Raw genomic sequence first — 21,970 nt, forward strand, 5'->3', positions numbered from 1 at the left:
AAAAGTAAAAAAGTAGGCAAAAACTCCATAAACAGGTTTTGAAAGTTGTGAAAATCATATGATCTAGCACTTTTATACAGTGGATGTCAGTGTAAAAACGGTGTATTTTAAAAATCTGTCCCATTGGAGCCTCATTTTTAATATGTTATACAATATGGTCTCCAATCTGACTAAAGTTTTTAAGTAGGATAACTGTCTATTTTGAGTCCAAAATGTCACTTACGTAATTCATCTAGGAACCAGAAATGTTAAGGTGTTAGCGGTCACCTCCCTCAATATTTGCTAATATTCTAAACGTTATTCACAAGTTGATAACTTTAAAAACTAATTATGTCGTGCAATAAAAGTGCCTCACCTCAGTAATTTCGCGCTCTTCCAGTCAGCCTCGTGCTGCAGTGAAGCACGTACTGGTCGAGTCAGGCAAATTTGCTGTTTTGATTGAATAGCCATACATTTAATTAAGTGAAAAAGAAAGGAAGTGCCTTTATATATATAAATATAATGAGTTTACAAAGTTTAAATTAATGAGGAACAGTTCTGAAGCCTGTGATATGACCGGACTCAAATGCTACACCTAATCGCCATCTAGCGTTGGAAAGAAATACGCTAAGAAAATAACATTTAATTGAGTGCAAGTCAGTTTTAAATCGAATTTTGTGACGCAATCAAATTACATATATGAATATCTCTACAACTATGGGCACAATAGGCCCATGTGGATGTTAAAATCAAATTTTTCTTATTCTCACTTGTTAATTTGTGTGCTAATTATGTCCTTCAGAGTGTTCTTTACCATAAATCCTCGGTCCTATTTCTCCTAAAGGGTCACAATGTCATCTCCATCACACGTCAAATAAGAAATGACAATTTTTTATGTAGGCCTGGCCTACAATAAAAACATTGCTCACAAGTGATACTTTTTTTCCCCTGTGTCACATGACTCTTATGTCATCTAACATTTTATTAATGACACTGTTGTCTTCTTGGTAAACAAGAACACTAACATTTGGGGGGGGGGGGGGGGTACTTGGTTACTAGACCATTTTAACTAAATATATGCACTTCTCAGAACAAAAGCATGTACAAGTTTTGTGCACACGGATGAATCATTGGTACCAACTTTCCCTTGCACGCTCACAGTGTGTTGCACATGTTGACAGGGCTGGGCTTGTTTCACATTATTTTAGTAGGAATGCATTCAGTATTTTACCTGATCAGTCGCATACTTGAGTTTTCATCGCCAGCTAATAAACTTTGTGTGGTGAGTAAAGCAGATTACCTCAATTTTATGTAAACAGTTATTAATTGTTGAAACTAAATTGTAATCTATTGTAATACACTCTCTTTCATCAAAAGTAAAAAAAAAAAAAGATGCATTACCTTCCTGCCACTTTGTTAGCATTCTTGAGCATATTATCTCAATTGTTCTGAGGTCAAGTGGTGTTGTTTCCATTGGATGGAAGTCACTAGGTGAACATGAAGGTCCTGATTGAAGAACTACATTCAGTAGGTCACAACGTGACCATGCTGAGAGCCTCTAATAGCTGGTATATCAAGGAGGAGTCCACTATATTGTTTATAATAGTGGTGGGATTGAAAAGGAACTGTTTGATGCATTTACAAAACATATCAATTAGAAGAGAGAAACTATCCTTCTGTATCCATTTCTCTCTGGCCTGAGAGGTTGGAACAATATTTGAAGAGATGCATTGCAATCAACTTGCCCTAATGGGGAAAATCTTTGAAAACTGGTTCTGAGAGATTCAGCTTTTGGAGGTGGCGTTTTCCTGGCACGCCATCTTAGTCTCCCTCTTGTGTTAAATGTCCGTTGGACTATGCATGGAGAAGCACATTACGAAATAGCTCCTTTACCTCTATCATATGTTCCTTTACCAGGAGTAGAGCTGACAGACAAGATGACGTTTGATCAACGTGTACAGAACATAATGGCATACGTGTTTTCAGTTTATTACAAAACCAGATTTATCTCTTCACACTACCATTCCTTCTGCAATAAATACTTTGGATCAGAAATTAATTACAAATCCCTCCTTCATGATTCAGATATCTTTGCTCATGAGAAATGATTTTACATTTGAGTTTCCATGACCCACAATACCCAATATTGTCTATGGGCGGCTTCCTAAACCTGCCAAGGTGCTTCCAGATGATCTTGAGGAGTTTGTCCAGAGCTCAGAAGATCATGGCTCACTTTCATGTCTCTAGGGACTCTTTTTAGCCAACTTCCTCAAGACATACACACAGAGGAAATGCAGCTTTTGCCAGATTGCCCCAAAAAGTCATTTGGAGACACACTGGACCTCGGCCAGTAAATATTGGGGATAATACATTACTTGTTGACTGGTAACCTCAGAATGACCTGCTTTGACATCCTCAGACTAAAGTGTTTATTACACACAAAGGCACTAATGGCATCCAAGAGGTCATCTATCATGGGTAGCCCATTTTGAGTCTACATATAATATTTGATCAACCTGACAATCTTTCTAGAATGAAAGTTAGAGGTGTTGTGGAGCAAGGGTGTTGCACAATGTATTTTATATATGCATGATCACATTTAATTGCTGTGTTTTCTTTTGTGTGAATTGCTGTGTTTTCTTGTGTGGATTTGCAGTGTTCTTTTGAAAGCAGTATTCTCATAGCCACACCTCTAATTCTGATAAAGCAATGAACTAATAAGTTTGACGCTTGATAAGTGATGGATTTTGGGGTGGAGCGGTTAATAGGTTGCCTTTTAAAAACCTAAAAACTGTGACTGACAGAGATGGGAGGTGGCCACATCATGCATCTGTAACAAGTTAACACAGCGAGTGTGAAATCACATTGTGCCTGCATCTTGAGCGTTAGTGTTGGGTTTCACTTCCACTTGAGATGGGTTATGGCTATGAGAGATTGCAGCACACTGTAGACGAGTAACCACAAAGTCAACGATTTGCGGAGCACTGTTGGAGTAGAAGCATGTGAGACGGGCTGAAGGCCGGCTGCAAGAGATTACCGTGAGTGCTGGGGAGGCGAGAGAAAGCGACGTGGTTCTTCTGCCATGGACACATTGGACTGGATAGCAGGGTTGCTGTTTTTACAAAAAAAAAACATTGGTAAAATATATATTTCGGAGTCTTAGACCTTTCCAATGATATATAGTTTGTCAAGATTAGATTTAATTGTAATAGTGAAGTAAATGTAGGTGTCCCATATACGGGACAAGTGACATTTAGAAAATTAAGAAGAATGCTTGAGGAAGATACAGGGCTTATATGGCAGGAGTGTATTTAAATAAATGAAAACTCAATTTAACTATTAAGATTTTGTCAAACCATGTTATGGGGGTCAATGTAAAATAAGCTAAAAGAAGTGATCATGATTCCTGTTTGCTCAACCATGGAGCTCATATTTTGAGTGCAAATGATATGCAAATGACACACTGCTGTTTTAATTAGCATCAGGAATAATATGCTGGAAGAACACCAGAAGCATCATCAGACATCACAGGCTCCATCCGCATCACTGAACTTCTGTTTTGTTCCTTTTATTTTTCATTGACCAATCCTCTAGATATTTCCAACACTTGTTTACCATCACCTGCATGGACTAGATGTCAGTTTTAGGAAACAGTTTTCATGCAGCCATAAAATGTGATGTTTATGTGTACAGAGATTTCACAGTTAGCATCTATTCTGGTCAGAGCCAGTGTGAACAGCTTGTGCATGACATGAAGTGCCATGTTTGCCCGCTCAGTAGGGTACAAGTGCAAACAATCACAAACTAGAGTGCAATGAGAAGGACACAACTGAATTTCTGTACAGTTGTCAAAATTATAGAATGGAGTTGTTTATAGAATATTAAATCTTGAGTAATAGTTTCTTTATGTACTTGTCATGAAGCTGGATTTGTTCAAAGAATTCATTTTACTTGTGTGTAATATACATTACAAATATTAGCAAATATTGAGGGAGGTGACGGCTAACAGCTTAACGTTTCTGGTTCCTAGATTAATTACGCAAGTGACATTTTGGATTGTTATGCCATGGTTTAAATCAAGTTTTGTTAAGATACTTTCTGCCTAATTATGATTGGTTAATATTAATCAATTGTAATGTAACAATTGCTCCAAATACATTATTAACTAAAAATTTTATTTAAAATACTTTTTCACCTTTACGAGGTTGTTTGTCTTATTGTTAATATTGCTGTCCAGTAGATGGCAGTAGACTGTCATACTGAGAGCTAAATATTAAATTATTTGTTTTGGCAGGGAATGGCAATGTTGGCACATAATTGCAATGATAGATTTGTGTTTAATGTGTTCGTAAAAATAAAAAGAACAAAAAACTATTACTGTCATAAGATTTTTATTTGTGTCGGATTCCCTAGAGAGCAAGTAGCAAAAATTAAATAGGACTACTTTTCCCCTGAAATATTGTTTGGTGCAGCAAGGCTCGAGAACTTCAAGTTCATCTTACACTTTAGATGTGCCACCCTATTTTTATGGTGTCAACAATGTTTTTTCAGTGCATTTAGATTTGAACTTAAGGATTTAGTTCATGTCATCTCATTATGACAGTCATCTCACATAAACTGTATAAGTTAATTTTAATTTTTAAATACTGTTAAAACCTGTCAGCTACTTAAATGCAAGTTATCTAGCATAACATATGACATTTTAAAATACATGTAAAATAATGTTTACAAATATAAGATGATTTGCATTATTTATTAAAATATGCCCACAGGTAGAAACTAATATATTTAGTCACACTGTATTTTTACGATAAAGATCATCTGGTAGCATAAGTACAACAAATTTCTTACTATTAGAACTATTTTTTTATTTATTTGGTTTTGTTTTTTTAATTCAGCTTTAAAATGACAATAAAATAAACAAACCCTTATAAAAGATTATAATATGATATGATCCAGAAGAATGATCACCTGAGGATTGTGTCCATCTTCATGTGACACAGCCGGTCTGCTATCGCGGGAATTTAAGAGGACAGCGCAACCGTCTTCCAAATCTCTGCAGAAAATTAATGGGCGTTACCAGATCGGGGTGTTTTTAGAACTTTTTCCTGATTGGCTGACGCCACAGTGACGTATGTTTAGGGGTGGGGTTAGGTAAGGGGTATTATTTTTATTGCATGATTGAGAAACACCCTACAGCTTGAAAACACCGACAAATTTAGAAACGCCCACTTTTGTTCTGCAGAGACCTCAATTCCCCGTCTTCACGAGACTCGTTAAAACCGGATGTAAGTGTAGCGTCGGAATCTACTTACGGCGCTCGCTATTGCTAGGCGACGGGCTTTTTGCGTGACCCGATTCGAGCTCCATCCAGGGTCGCCTCGTCATTGTAGCGGCTCCCTCTCCGCTCACATCCTCCTCGACAGCCCTCCTGTCCTCTGCATCCCTCCACACATCACAGGTAGCCAGACGACCTAAAAATGTCTCACGCGGGGAATCCGTTCGTGATAATACTCGGAGTCTTGATGCTGCATTCGGGCGCCGCTCAGAACGGTAAGGACTGTGAATGTGTGGCGTGTAAAGAACGTTTCATCACAGATTATAAAGGCTTTCCTGATAAGGAAACGGTCGCGGCACGTGCAGGTAATTTGCCTCGACCGCACCGGATAAACTCTCGCCAATCCTCAGCATTGCTTTCTGAAATGCTCAGAACTGAACGGGCGTGCGGGCTGTGAATGGTGATTATTTATATGTAGCCTATTAAATATTTAGGTAAATGTGTCCTTGTAGGTTTAAATGTCAAAACGCATTACAATTCCGCTTTAAAGGGCAATTTATGTCTTAAAAGCGGCTCGGTTTTCTACTTAAATACGCTCACAAATAGGTAATATTTGGTAGCTTGTCCCACAGGGCGCGTCTATTTGCGACTCTTTCACAGAATCATTAGGATGTGTTTAGGTGGGTCATCGGCTGCTTGTCACAAACCCAAAACCTGCTTGATCCAACGCGGAGCGATCGGAATGCAGAATTGTGTTTTCACACTTGTGCTTGATTTGCATAGAGATAGTGACTCAGGATTTCACCCGTTTGTTCCTCCGACGCAAAGCGATCTGTTTGCGTGATTTTCGCCCGAGCTCGCTCATCAAACAGCGGCAGGTACCCGCTTTGAGCACCGGTCCTCTGCAGCGCCGTAAATAACTTCAGTCCGTTCTGCTGCATGTTTCTATTTATAGAGCCGATGCAGCAGCGGTATGCATAGCGTTAATGTTCTCCCCGTGCGCGCGGACCCGTTAAAGTATTAACGGAGCAGCACCGCGGTGCATTATGACGTCATGAACGCGCTCAGTTAATGAGCGGTTACGCATGAGCCCGTCCGACTTCATCTCCTGGCCATAACCTGTTATGAATTACTGCAGTTTGACTAATGCGTTCGTTTTAGCAGCGTAAATCTGTCGGGTTATTACAGAACCTGTAGGGAAAATGAGTTAAGCAGAAAAAGTAGTTGATTTAGTGTTTGTGTTAAACACCTGATTCAAGGTGACCCGCTGATTGGATTTGGTGGTTCTCAACCGGTTTTGCTCCAGGAGGACTTTTGTATTTATTTTATTTTTTATGATCCATCACATTAAAAAAAAATAAATCTGTAATGTAATCAGTAATCAGGCCCAACCATTTGCAAGTGCATCTGTATTTAAAGGAATAGTTCACCAAAAAATGAACATTTGCTGAAAATGTACTCGGGCCATTCAAAAGTCTAGATAGGTTTGCTTCTTTTTCAAACAGATTTGGAGAAATTGAGCATTACGTCACTTGCTCCCCAATGGATCCTCTGCAGCGAATGGGTGCCGTCAGAATGAGAGTTTTAAAAGCAACGAAATAAATGTTTTGAAGTTAAAAACGTCTTATTGGTGGATTTGTTTATTACAATTGCAGCTTTTTGCTTCACAAGACATTAATTGATGGACTGGAGTCTTGTGGATTATAGAGTGCTGCAGCCGTGACAGCAATACCCATTTCCCCGTTTGTGAGGGGCCACAAACTCACATGAAGATCAAACCCAACACTTTTCCTTTCATCTCACTCGCATGCGTTTTATCTCTTGCATACAAATGCATGAGCACATGCAAACACATTTGATCAAATGGATCATTTTGGCATAGCTGTCTTCAGTAACGGGAATAAGAGCACAACAGCACTTCCTGCCTTCAGACTAAAAAGGTTTTTGCTTCTATCTTTAGCAAGCGACTATATGCAATAGCATACATGCCCTGTCCACATCATTAGTTCCTCAGGCTTAGATTGATGAAGACAATAAAATCATTTTTAAATTGTTGCTACACATTTTTTTTTTCATCTGTTTTAGCTGAATGCATCAGATTATGTTAATAAAATGGATTGGAAGACACGTTGACTTTAAAGAATCTGATGGAAGCGTGTTAGATTTGAAGGTCAGGCACTATGTAAGTTTCCTTTCAGCCGCACAGGAATGTGGAACAGGAGCTCCTCTTTTAGCTACGCCTCCTAATTACTGTGAGGCTCTTTTGTGACCACCACGTTAAAAGAAAACGTGCTTCTATCATTGTTTTTTTTTATCGGTGTAGCATCACCCATGGAGTAGGAAGTCTGTTTAGATGTAAAAATCATATCTGGCCCTGCTTTGTTTCTCATTATGCCCTTATATGATTGTTTTATCATCAGTCATTCAGAAGAACCAGCAGTAGGCTACTGTGTGTAAACCTAACTAATATAATGTTCTGATTAACATAATACAGTACAACCAGTAAAAAGCCTCTTTGCATATTTATGTTACATAACCTTTAAGGCAGTGGTTTTCACACGGGTCCTGCAAGCACTCCTAGCACCTCACATTTTGTGTCTCCCTATATCTGACACCAATATCCGGTCTTGCAGTCTCTACTAATGGTCTGATGAGTAGAATCATGTGTGATTCATAAGGGACACACAGAAAACGTGCAATGCTCGCAGGACCGGTTTGAAAACCACTGCTCTAAGGAACATTGTATTCGTTGTACAATTGATCTTTTGTCTGTTCTTCCTACTAAGGCAATTCCTCATTTCAAACTGTTTCCACAATGCATCCTTAAAATGAAATAAATGATTACTGTAGCAGTCACATTTGTTTTATATTTCTTTTGTTAGACTTTATTTTTAATTTTTTTTACTTTTGAAGGTTGTATGTGAAAACAAAGTTTTAAGGGCAGATAAAAATAGAAAAGCAAACAAGACTTTAAAATAAATCATAATATAGTTATGTAAAGATGCATATGTATTATTATTATTATTATTTATAAACTTAAGTCACACTCCAGTAAATAAAAATATAGCTATGTTTTTAGACATTATCATTAATGAGAGTACATAAAACATTTAGTTTTTCAACATCATTTCTATTCAGAATTTATTTATGCAGTCCAGTCTTAATGCTTTCATTTTTTGTAGTTTTGCTTTTGTATTGTGCTCTAATGGATTGTCTCTTGTTTCCTCCAAAACAGTTTTTTTTTTAATTGGAAAGAAGGGTTGATTTATCACTCCTTCAGTCTCTGCTCCGGTTTTGTTCCTATGTTGCTAACTATATTGTGAAATGCACACAAGAATCACTTATTGCACTATATGACTCTTGACGCTTAGCAGGGCTCCAAATCTGTGAATGCAATCAGCTTACACAGCAGTTAATGAGGGGGCGGCAGAAGTGTATGCAGTGTGGTGGGCAGCTCTCCCTCTTCTTAAAGGCCTACCTGCTCAACTACTGTAGTATGCTTCTATGGAAACAGTCTTATCAGCACACCCACACATGAATAGTGAGATTGCACCGAGGTGCTCGGAATCAGCACCATTCACGGCTGTGCACTTTGTTATCTGTAGAATCAGTTATCATCATTATCTTCAAAGTTTAAACCAGTTATGGTCAGAATAGCAGACTGACATTCTAGTCGGCATAAATATGTAGCATGTATACTATGCACCGTATGCACATTTTGTGCGTGCAAAGAATACCCAGATGAAATACTAAATTTAGCTAAAATGACTATTTCAGTGTGAAAAAAATATATATAGTTTTTATTGGCCATTTAAATGTGCATGCTTATTTCCTCTATGATTCTTGAATTATTTTAATATTTCTTTTTGTTATATATAGATACATGTGGCAAGGATGTATTTTAAGTTTTCAAAAGTGACATTTAGGATAAATGCTGTTCTTTTTACTTTAGTCATCAAAGAATCCTGAAAAAAAAAATGTTTATACTAAAAAATATATATATATATATATATATATATTTATGAGTGACCCTGAAAACTGGATTAAAGATTGAGCTTTCCCATCACAGGAATAAATTACATTTATTATGATAGAAAGCATTTATATAAAGTTGTAATAATATTTAACAATGTCACTGTTTTATTGTATTTTTTTTATTATTAAATAAAATCAACCTCAGTGAGAGTAAGAGACACAATTAATATATTATTAATATTAATTTTATTATTATTATTTTAGGCATGTTTTTAGTGGTGGACAGAATTTTAAAACTCAGTGCTTTCAGATGGAAAAATCCTGATAAAATATAGGTCATATCAGAGTTTTTACTTCACTGCAGTTAGGATGAGGCCCCTGACCTCATTTAATTTCCTATATTTATAAATAAAATACACAATTGAATAAATAACTATTTTGTCCAAGATCCTTTTTTTTCTTGCATGTGATAAAGATCAACTTAATTAAGATGACTAATATCTAATATCACTAACAAAATGCAATAATCAGTACACAATCAAACTTAATAGAAACAAAGTCAAAAATGAAATGTATCAGTGTCCTAAATATAAATGCATGTAATGTAAAATAAACCTTTTTCATTTTCCCATTCATCAATTGTGCAATTATTCATTTCTTGTTATATTTTTGGTTTGCAATTTGAGTTTAATCTTCTGTTTTCTGTTTTCCACCCACTGCCCTCTTACTGTCCTTTTTTCTCTTTATTTGTCATCTTTCCCTGTCTTCCCTCCTCTGTGCCGCCCCTCAGCGGGGTTTGTGAAGTCGCCCCTCTCTGAGACTAAGCTGACGGGCGACACGTTTGAGCTGTACTGTGACGTTGTGGGGAAGCCCACCCCTGAGATCCAGTGGTGGTACGCTGAGGTGAACAGGGCCGACAGCTTCTTCCAGTTGTGGGATGGCGCGCGCAGGCAACGCGTGTCCATCAACACGGCGTACGGCGTCAATGGTGTAAGCGTGTTAGCCGTCACTCGCGTCACCATTGAGGATTCTGGGATTTATGAGTGCAGGGCCAGTAATGACCCACGGCGTAACGATTTGCGGCAGAATCCGTCCACTACCTGGATACGAGCCCAAGCAACAGTTTCCGTGTTGCAGAGTGAGTTCACCTGTTCCCGCTAGTGGTGTGGCCAAAATAAACCATCCATCCCCTTGATCCATAGTGTAGCACCGTGGCCAGCGTTTGCTGTAGTGATCTTCCCTTTTCCTTTTCTTTTGTTATAGTCTATAACCGGAGCACAAAATGGTCAGAGCGCCATCCTATTAGATTACTCTTGCCCTTGTAGCTGCTACATATACAAGCAGTGACCTATTTCTGTAGTCAGAAAGCCCTTATTGAGTCTAAAATGTCCTTGTCCTCCTTATTTGACCATGACAATATTACAGTTTCTGTTCCGAGGAATCCATGGAATCTGGTAAGGTACAGTGCTTATTGGTCAGCCGATATGTGTTTCAATGTCCAGTGGCTGATATAGTTACACTTCTCCTGTCCTATAGGATTGTATCGTATATGATGTACAGTGGAGTCCAGATGTGTTTGCTCACTATGCTAGAATTCAGGGTTACTAATATTAACTGAAACTAGAATGATAAAAAAAAAAAAAAAAACGGGAACATTTTAAATTTTTCTTTAGTTCAACTTTAAAAATTAAAAAACGAATAAAAAATAAAAACAAGTGTGAAAAATGATTGTAAATTGAAAATACAAACAAGAAAATAAAACGCTGTTAAAAGCATTCACAAAAACTATAAAAGTGTATCAGTGATGTGATAATAGCAATGAACTTTGTTTCTGGATTTAGTATTTGGTTTGTGTTTGTCGGCAGAATCTGAGACGTTTATTATAATTTTAAATCCTAAAAGACCACAACACATTTTGTGGTCTCTGACTTTTGGACCCCACTGTATATAGCATACAAAATAAAAGAGAATTATTTTGTCTGTTTAATAATTTTTTTCATAATGGTCAACCTCAGAACCATTTTATTCTAAATATATATATATTTGATGTAGTATTTCTCTGGTCTCAACTGATACTTCTGTGCTTCCAGGACCAACTATTGATAAAACGGAGGACATTATTCTACCCACTGGTTACCACCTCCCACCAATCACGCTTCAGTGCAACCTTACTACTTCCCAAAGCAACCCCCTTGAGAGCTTCTGGATGAAGAATGGGGAGGAGATCTCTGACACAAGGGGCGAAGCCAAGAACACCGAATACAAGTAGGCTTCTGGGTGTTAAAAATTTGGCATCACCTGAGTTGTCTTTTGTTTTGTAAATGTATCATCTCGGTGATTCTCAGGCTCTGGCCAAGTGTTTGTTGATGCCGGTTTGCTCTAAATCCTGCGCAAGGCCTCGGTCTCTTACCAACACGTGTTGCTAATCTCCCTGGCTGACTCCTAATCTAATCAAACTAACCTTTTAGGAACACAGTAGTACTGCTAACATATATCCTGCATTAGATCTGTCTTTTCCTGTAGGTGTGTTACTCTTTTTATATTATGCCAAGCTCCTTCAAAGAACACCTATGGTACCGTTAATTTAAAAGTGTAATGTGTTTTATCTTTTACGCAGACTTAATAAACCAAGGCCAGAGGATTCGGGCGAGTATATGTGTGTGTACACATTCAATTTGGCCCCTGCAGCAAATGAAACTATTGAGGTTAAAGGTAAGTTTCCCTAAAAAAAAAAAAAAAAACGAGACTGTGAATGGTCACTGGTTTCTTTCTAAGACGGGGAGTTTGATTTTCAGTTGATTTGGATGAGTGCTGACATCTCGAACCTGTCTGTGGGGTCAGCCTCTCTGTCCATCTCTTCCACATAACACATGCTGAGTCAGAGCTGAGCTTGGACGCTCACAAAGGCCATGACAGCATGAATGTGAGCTTGGTTTTTGGAGGTTTTTGTCCACCAAGTGTGTATATATGTATGTGTGTGTGTGTGTGTGTGTGTGTGTGTATCCAAATGTACCATATATACACCAAAATGTCAGGCAGCTCAGATCTCCTTGTGGTCATGTGTTTAATAATTGTCTTTAAAGCTCCCAGGGTGTTTGGTTTGTGTGTTCGAGATCATCGGCTGGTAAAGTGCCATGTGGTTTAAGCATGTCCTAGTCACCTCTTTCTGGTTATCCCGCGGTCGGCTCACAGGCACCAGATGGTGGCCTGCATGTCTGAGGGGGTGGGGATGGAAATCTGTCTCTTTTTCTCTCGCTTTTCCTATCTCTTAACTGAGGTATTTGGTGTCATTAGACTGAATTAACCTTTAAAAAGTCTGCTGTCATGATTCATTATTTGACTTTTAAATCACAAAATGTGGATATGATTTACATGTGTATGTTTTTTGCGTATTTGTGGAGATACTTGGCATATGAATAATATTCCTTTTGATGTTAATGCTTCTGTAAACTCTGTTGGTTTCACTGACTAAACCTTAGAGATTTGACTGAATCATCTCATTATGGTCCTATATATTCAGTGTGTATATTTACCACAACATATACATTCATAGTCCTTTGAGATATTCAATTTAATATGTCAGTGACAACAGAGAGTATATAGTTATATTGTCAAGGTTTGGGGTCGGTAAGATTTGTTAATGTTATTGACTAACAAGGCTACATTTTATTTTATTTTTAAATTCTGTAAAAACTAATATTTTAAATAAAATTTAAAATAACCATTTTGTAGTTTTTGTTATTTTAGAAACCCTTTTAAAACCAACAGTTGTGCTGCATAATATTGTTTGTAAAAACCATGATGATTTTTGGATGAATAGACCACTCAAAACAAACAAATAAAAAAATAGAAATCCTTTTTATAACATTATAAATATCTTTAATGTCACTTTTGATTTAATTAGCTTGAATAAGTATTAATTTTCTTTAAAAGAAATTATAAATCTTAATGACCTCATACTAAATATTGTCTAAGTATTGTCTTTTTAAATAAACTAAAGAGATCTTGAAGCAGCACTTCACACTCAATCAACTCATTTTAACTTTGCTTTGAATCCTTAGTAATTCATGGGATACATGTTAATTTGAAAGCACTGTAAATCTCTTTGGGAAAAAGAAAAGGCCAACCGAATAAATAAATGTGAGAAGATGTCATTGTTTTGACTGTTCTTAGCATTTTCATCTAAACATCGCGGTGGGCTTAAGTTCTTGGTTTATTCCCATGCGTTAGGGCTATCATGGTATATTTTTTTCTTAATATTTCCTGATCTGTCTCTAGTTTTCTGCTATATTTATCACCCAAACATGAAACTGCAAATGACGCAAGAAAAAATGTCCACGCAGTGATTGAAGATCAGGCAGCTTAATAAGGTTTATGCAATGAAATCTGTTCTGATAATGAAGGTCTCACTGTCCTTCTGCTCTCCTCTCATAGCTTCACCAGACATCACGGGACACAAGCGCAGCGAGAATAAGAATGAGGGCGAGAAAGCTGTCCTCTACTGCAAATCTGTGGGTTATCCTTATCCCATGTGGACCTGGCATAAACTTGATAACGGCGAAATTACGGTATGTTCATTTTGACAAATGAGTGAATCTTAGATCTTCTGTTGAGTTGTTTTAAAAAGGATAGTTTGACATCTTAGCCTCAAATGGTTTCAACCCTGTAAAGCACATTAAATAAGTCTTAAAATCAATTTTTTTTTAATGGCTCATATAGTATTATATAGTGTGTGCTAATACTTGAAAATCCTTAATTTTATTCAGATCCCCAAACTAAGCCAAAAATATGCAATTTTGGTACTGATATTTATTTGGCCAAAAAGTAAATTCTGATGGCTTGCGATGTAAATCAATGAGATTTTATCAAGATAACAGACTACTTGCATAAAATATCTTCGAAGAAATGTCACTCTATGCCTCCCGATAAAATGTCTTATTAAAATCAAAGCTGATCAAAGCTCTGTAGTTTTTATTGTGGAAGACAAAACATAATGCAATGCAATACAGTGATGATTGAGAGATGAACAAAGAAATGTTCCTCAAAAGCCTGTTGTTCATATTTAATGCTCACATTTTAACATGATGTTTCTAAAATAAAACAATGATGTATGGAAACTCAAGTAAACCTAAGTTACTTTAAGTCCAGCAAGTGTTCCTCTTGAAATATTAATAACAATATAACATGTATTCTTACATTTTATAAAACAAAGGCATTTTTACAGTTACATTAATAGGTCTTCACTCTCTCTTGTAGTTTGTTACTTGAGCTACCTTCAAACATTTATCATTTAATAAAAAGTAAATATTTTTTTAAAAGATATACTATTTGGGCATATAATCAGTGGCTTTCCTTCCCTGTCTTCCACCTCTTCTGATCTGTCACCTGTTTTCCTCCCACTCCATCAATCACTCAGGAAATTGACAACTCCTCTGGCCGTTTCTTCATCAACAGCAAGGATGGCTACACCGAGATGTCCATCATCAACCTAGACATCACCTCCGACCCTGGAGACTACGAGTGCAATGCCACTAACATCCTCGGCTCCAACTCCATGCAATCAGTTTTGCGTGTCAGGAGCCGCCTGGCCCCCCTGTGGCCCCTGCTGGGGGTCCTCGCCGAGATCATCATCCTGGTGCTGATCATCGTCATCTACGAGAAGCGCAAGAAGCCTGATGATGTTCCTGACGGTGAGTTTAAAAGGGTGGGTTACTGTCTCATTATGGACTACTGATGTTAGTGGAGAAGAGATTGGTATTTGAAGAGATTTATTTAGTCCAAGACCATCCTAAGCGTAGTTTATCTGATATAATACACCTACAATGGGCACAAAATACAGTGAAATGTATGAATGCTTTTTCTTTCTGGGCACTTTAAATTAGGGCTGCACGATAATGACACAAATCATAATTGTCGATTATTCCCTTGAGGATATAATTGCGATTTACATTGAATGATGTTTTGAACAGGTTTATTACCACTGTTCGAAGCAACTGCGTGCCATATTTTTTATATGAAAATAAACAAACTGAAAGCACTCTTCTGATTTTTTTTTTTCATAGTATTACGCCTCAAATGTCAACTATAAATTGGTTTGTGTTGAAAAAAATTAAAAATTAAAAATATGCATGATATTATAATGCTATACTAAACTAATTTCAAATGCAAAAAAGAAAAACGTGTGTGTGTGTATAATATATGAATTTTTTTTTTTTTGTGCCTTTTGGATGATTACGTAATTGTGGCATCTGTGATTGTAATCCCAATTACAAATTCGATTAATTGTGCAGCCCTACTTTAAATAAATAGACAAAAAAAAAAAAACATTGACACATTTTGGTATTATCTCAAGTTTAAAAAAGGGATGCCATAGACGATACTGTTCAGTTTGGCGTCATTAAGATTTACTTAGTTATTTTAAGGATTAATGAACTCTTGTGTTCATTAAAGAATACTAAAAACAAAAGGTGTTTCCACAAAAATGTTAAAGGGGTAGTTCACCCAAAAATGAAATTGTCATTAATGACTCACCCTCATGTCGTTCCAAACCTGTAAGACCTCCGTTCATCTTCAGAACACAAATTAATATTTTTGATGAAATCTGAGAGCTTTCTGACTCTGACCCTCTCATAGACAGCAAGGGTACTACCACGGTCAAGGTCCAGAAACATAGCAAGGAGATCGGTAAAGTAATCCATGTGACATCAGTGGTTCAACCGTAACTTTACGAAGCTACGAGAATACTTTTTGTGCGCAAAAGAAACAAAATAATGACTTTATTCAACAATTCGTCTCCTCCGCTCACCCTATGGCGCCACGTGGATACGTTTTCTGCATTGTTTTTGCTTTGATTTAAATGAAAACAACGTATGCATGTGGTGCAGATGGCGCAGAACATCATACGCTGTTTGCGTATTTGATACTATTAGAAATGGCGCTATAGGGTGAAGCGAAGGAGACAATTGTTGAATAAAGTCGTTTTTGTTGTTGTTTTATTGCGCACAAAGTATTCTCATAGCTTCATAATGTTACGGTTGAACACCTGATGTCACATGGATTATTTTACCGATCTCCTTGTTACGTTTCTAGACATTGATTGTGGCAGTACTCTTGCTGTCTATGGGACAGATAAAAATATCTTAATTTGTGTTCTGAAGATGAACGGAGGTCTTATGGGTTTGGAACAACATGAGGGTGAGTCATTAATGACAGAATTATCATTTTTGGATGAACTATCCCTTTAAGCAGTACAACTGTTTTCAACATGCATTATAAAAAAAAAATTGAGCAGCAAATCAGCATATTAGAATGATTTCTGAATTAGAAAACATTTATTTTAAATTGTAATATTTCACAATGTTACTGTTTTACTGTATTTTTAAATACAGTTTTGGCGAGCAGAAAAGACTAAAGGATAATAAATGTCCTTCTATACATCTTACACAGTTTTTTTTCCCCCCCACTGCGTCACTTTGACTCAAGTTTATTGGAAAACCACACTCTGTTATCTGATCCTGACCTGGTCTCTTACTTAATAATTCAGTCTGAGGCCATCCTGACCAAACACACATACACACTCACGCTCTTTTCCTGTTGGGCACCTGTGTTAGGTCATCTGGACGCTAATCTGATATTCGAGAGAAATATGACTCTGCAGTGTATGGGTAGGTAGTGGGCAGTGAATTATTGATATGCGTGGAGGTGTAGTCCCACGTCACTTACAGCTCACCTACACTGCATTGCGAAGGAAAACGAGACCCAGTCAATTCAGCACAATGTATTCCTGGATGTCAGTAAATTCACTTTAGCTCTGCCTTTATATAAAACGAACTCTTGATGTTTGAAGACTGTTTAAAGCAATGCAGTTCTCTCTGGGATTCAATTATGTTTGCTGTTTCTTACATTTCATTATTACCAATCGATATTTCTACCAGAACTGGTTTAGCGCATCACAAATGGTGAACGTCTTCATGAGTCACACAGTGACGTTGAATGGGATGTGTGTCCAGCATCGCCACCTAGTGGTTTTCATCGGTGTTGATTTCATCGTCATAGACAAAAACAACGAATTTATGCTTTTTTTTATTTAAAATGTGTAAAAATACAATGTTAGGTGTATAATCTCAGTTTCAGCTTCGTTTGTGTTACACATTTTATGCAGGCGTTTATAGTTTGAACCATTATTTTTAGTCTTAAGTTACTCCTTTAGCGGTTAATATCATTAGGTTATTAAGAATTAACAACGTTAACACGTTTCTTTCTCTCTGAATGGCACAACCTAAAACACTGTGGTAAGTGAAAGGCCTGCATGCAGCTTGATTGAACCTACCTTTATTGCCCATAATAACTGTTCTGCTTCACTTTAGTGTGTGTATATATAAGTCTTGTTTGATTTTAGGCTGTAATGGGTTTTTATTTTGCCTTCATTATTGGAATGCGGTCTGTTTTTTGCTGTTTAACCTTCAAATGACCTTAATTTCTGGGCAGTCTTTTTACCTTAGTCTGTTCAGATGCAATCATGTGGGCATGAGCATGAGATTTTTCCTTCTATTTCTTTTCTCCTTTCAATTTTGATTGTTTAAAAAAAAAAAGCTAAAAGTATGGGTGCATACATGCGTGCGGGTGTGTGTATGTATGTATGTATGTATGTGTGTATATATATATATATATATATATATATATATATATATATATATATATATATATATAATATATATATAATATATATATATATATATATATATATATATATATGTATATATATATATATATATATTATATATATATATATCTCCATGTAACCATCCTATGATCCTATATGTTTAAAATTGAATATGTTAAAGTTTTGTAAAATTAAACGTATAGGATCATGGGATGATTACATGGGTAGTTTTTCATACCATGGGCTGCATGGCTGTATTTCTTGTTAGTTCATGAACTGTTATATAGTGCAAGCCTTTTAAATACTCACACCAAAGATGATGGAGCGAAGTCTTTGTTCTATGTTATTGCACTGCGCCACAATATCCTAAATATTGAAAGACAATATGGCATTGAGGTGTTTTTAGCTACTTAATGCAGTCAGTTTGCGGCATTCATTCAATAATGTGTATATTGTGCCAGCTGCAACCATTACAGCCTCAAACTAAAATTGTTGTTTTGCTTCCCATTCTGCCTAAGATGACGAACCAGCTGGGCCAATGTAAGTGTCAACTTTAGATTTTAAATGAGACTTAATATAATGCAACTGATGCCAGTGGATGTGTAAATACTGAATGTATAGAGTATAAAGAAACGGTGAATTATGGAAATGCAATTATATACAAGCATGCGTAAAATGCTAGATTTGTATTTTGAATTGTGACACTTATTGTGACTAATTTTTATGATCTCACCTTCAAAGGAAAACTAATTCCACCAACAACCACAAAGATAAAAACCTACGTCAGAGAAATACAAACTGATTTCATTACAAGGTGAGTATTCAGATACACTGAGAATATTCATGTCAGCTAGACACAAAACAAGATTGTAAACAGTGCTTATAGTAGCAAAGAAATTAGCAAAGAAACATGCTGAATACTTACGTCTCATGCACACAGCATTCTAAAAATGCTACGTTCAAGATAAAAAGTTGGCTTTTAAGGTGAATGGTATACAGAGTTGCCGTGAACTATGATGAATATTAAGAATTAGATGTTTGCAGAATGCCCCAACTGACCCAGTCAGAATCAAGCAGTCCAGAAAGCCATCTAATGAATGTCAAAGAACTAGATATAGGGAGCAATATTTGTGTTACTTGGCACATTTCTCAAACAGTTACTCATACAGTATTAACCCACTTTTGTCACTACTGTTTGTTGTTTACAGATAAAGACATTCACATCATGACCATATGAACGTTAATCATGAACGGTTCGGCGCATTGGTAAAAAATCATTGGTGGGGGAGTTAAATAGAAGACCGGAAGAAATGAGAACCTGAGGCTTGCCTTATAAAACATGTGAGGAGGACGAGTAAACAGAACGGAACCTAATTCTAAACATTTTCTTGCATGATTGTGTTGCGTTTTCTTTAGAATCTCTTTTATTCAAGTCAACTTTTTTCCATGTCGGGCAAAAGTATACACATAATAATTGCATGCAAGATAATTACTGTTTGATACAGGCTTTTTTGTTTGTGTATTTATGAATGACTTCTATTCAAGCAAGCCTTTAACTTATCGCAGATATGCCACCATGATTCTGGTATGACAGTTTTTGTACAGATTATCATATAACTGTATACCATCTGGTAAGGTGGCATTATGATCTATCTATCAATCATTTAAGGGTTTTTCAAAATGTCCTGTCATGTTTAATTTGTACATGCATTGTATATTGATGTATGAAATCACTTGAAATATCTCTAGTTATCTGAATGTTCTTCATACTGATGCACTTATCTCTTCAAATATTCTTGCAAACCAGTGACTTCATTTTATACTTATGTATCTAATCTGTCTCTAAGTCTACATGGCTGATTGCTTTTTATGTATGCATAGTATACAGCATGGCTTTTATTCTATGCAATATCTATACATACAGTAGAACAAACTTTTTTTTAATGTAAGCTTTTGGTTGTGTATAATTAAGCTTTAATATTATATGTTAGCAAAGTGCACTGTTCAAACCATGAGAAACAATCCACGTGGTTTAAAACATCACTGCATGAGCTCCTTATAAATATAAAGGGTCTACCAAGTCAGAATGTGAAGAGAAATTAATATCTCCATTTAACATGGCATATACATGTCATTTTTAACAATTAAAATATCCAAAGTCAAATGAGTTGTCATTTTTATAACATAATGCATTATTTTATTTCAATAGTTCAACCTAAATTTGATGAAAATGTACTCTCCCTCATGGCATCCAAGAAGTTTGTATCTTCACTGGAACAGATTTGGAGAAATTTAGCATTACATCTCTTGTCAGAATGAGAGCCCAAACAGCTGATAAAACAATAATTCACCAGGATTTTTAGTTTCTTTTTTTTTTTTTTTTTTTTTTTTTGCTTCACAAGAAATTAATTGATGTACTGGAGTGCTGTGGATTTTTGTGATGTTTCTATAAGCTATTTGGACTCATTCTGACGGCACCCATTCACTGCAGATGATCCATTCGTGAGGAAGTGATGTAATGCTACATTTCTCTAATTGTGTTCCAATTAAGAAACGCACTTGTCTATCTTGGATGGCCTAAGGGTGAGTAAAATTTGCAGCAAATTTTCATTTTTGGGTGAACTATTCCTTTAAAATGGGTTTTTATTATTGGTAATTAATTAGTGTGCATATGCAAACAAAATAATATTCTAGCAAAGAAGGACACTTGCAAAACATTAGAAGCTAAAAATATTCAAGCCAACCGCAAAGTGCAACTTACACAATGTTGCATTTAAAAAAAAAAAAAGTAGATGCCATCTGCTTCAGTATCAACATCTCTGTGTGGGTGTTTGTTTTTAAAGGTTAAAAACCATTCTAGCATAGGGTTGGCACTGTTATGCTTGCAGTCCTAAAAGAAATATGTCTGTGCACCAGAGGGGGGCATTGCTGACCAAGGCTGAATCTTCAGATCCTCTAAACACTTAATGTCTCTAGACATTTATTTCCACTCCCCCACCCTCTAAGTTTTCAGTTATAGACATTGCACCAAAAAAGAGCTGTGCAATGGTATTTGCATGTGCTATTTGCTGAAGTATTATCATCTATTCTCATTAGCTGTTCCATTTAAACTATATTTCTGTAGCGTAAATATGCATTGTATTGCATTAATGTTTTATATAGCACATTACTGCAAAAATGAGCATTCATATGCTGTAAAAAAGATGTGAGAGGCATTTTAAGATGACGCTCATTAATATGACCTGCACATTTTAATCCATACAAAGATTACAAGGTGAAATTAGCTGACTGAGTTGCAATGGTTTTCAACAGCAGGTTATCATACAACAGAATGAAAGATGATATTTTTATAAACGCAAAATCATATGCACACAGAATAATCTCACAGTCGTTTCTCCACCATAGCCATATGGATGGATGATTCCCGGAAGGGCAGTGTTTGTCACAATGCATTTTCTGCTCAAAGGCAGAAAGCTGTCTTTGCCCAGGCATTTACAGATTATAGTGCCATTATTCTCTCAGTATCTAGCTTCATCAGATCACTGGGTGCCCTGACTTCACCATCTGACATATGTTGTACCTGGACCACACAGTTAAAACCATATTAGATGAAGCACAGTTGTTTTAAAGCAAGGCTGTGTGTGTGTGTGTGTGTGTGTGTGTGTTTTATATGAAACGTGCTATATATATTGTAGTTTACACATTCACATTGGCTGTCATAGTAATGTGTGAAGATGCAACATTGTGAGTTGGACAAATCTGAACAGATTATTTGGAAATTGACTGTTAAGATATACATTTTACACCATTTATCATCTGTAATACCAATGTGTTGCCACTAGATGCCTGTATAGACCTAAAATAAACATAAACAGGTTTGTGCAACCCCTAATTGCAAATAAATCGCCATCACACATAAATCATATTTTATTTTATTTGGAATGAGCGGCAACCTCCCGCTCTATGTCGTGAAGCCAACAAGGAAGTGACTAAAACTACAATTTATTGACTGGTTGCTTGAAGCTGGCTGCAAAAGGGAGTCAATTGACTCTCCATGTTAAAATGCCCAACTTTAC

At 36.4% G+C, this 21,970-nt stretch overlaps 1 protein-coding gene and 1 pseudogene across 3 annotated transcripts; both read left to right on the forward strand.

Moving 5' to 3' along the window:
- Positions 1-1,745: 1,745 nt before the first annotated feature.
- On the forward strand, positions 1,746-3,734 carry LOC127946895 (UDP-glucuronosyltransferase 2A3-like; annotated as a pseudogene).
- A 1,503-nt stretch (positions 3,735-5,237) lies between these two features.
- LOC127946750 (neuroplastin) lies at positions 5,238-20,058 on the forward strand. 3 transcript variants are annotated; one of them, XM_052543491.1, is made up of 8 exons: positions 5,238-5,532; positions 11,323-11,497; positions 11,850-11,944; positions 13,667-13,800; positions 14,649-14,922; positions 18,413-18,434; positions 18,636-18,708; positions 19,103-20,058. In XM_052543491.1, the coding sequence occupies exons 1-7, from the start codon at positions 5,460-5,462 to the stop codon at positions 18,694-18,696; spliced, it is 834 nt and encodes a 277-aa protein (XP_052399451.1). In that variant the 5' UTR covers positions 5,238-5,459; the 3' UTR covers positions 18,697-18,708; positions 19,103-20,058. The 3 variants fall into 3 exon arrangements, 2 of the variants coding, with proteins under 2 accessions (XP_052399451.1, XP_052399452.1); XR_008151159.1 differs by lacking the exon at positions 18,413-18,434 and having other exon boundaries at positions 14,649-14,946; XM_052543492.1 differs by lacking the exon at positions 18,413-18,434.
- The last annotated feature ends 1,912 nt before the right edge of the window (positions 20,059-21,970 follow it).

The sequence above is a fragment of the Carassius gibelio genome, chromosome A25, assembly GCF_023724105.1.
Source record: "Carassius gibelio isolate Cgi1373 ecotype wild population from Czech Republic chromosome A25, carGib1.2-hapl.c, whole genome shotgun sequence".
Taxonomy (NCBI): domain Eukaryota; kingdom Metazoa; phylum Chordata; class Actinopteri; order Cypriniformes; family Cyprinidae; genus Carassius; species Carassius gibelio.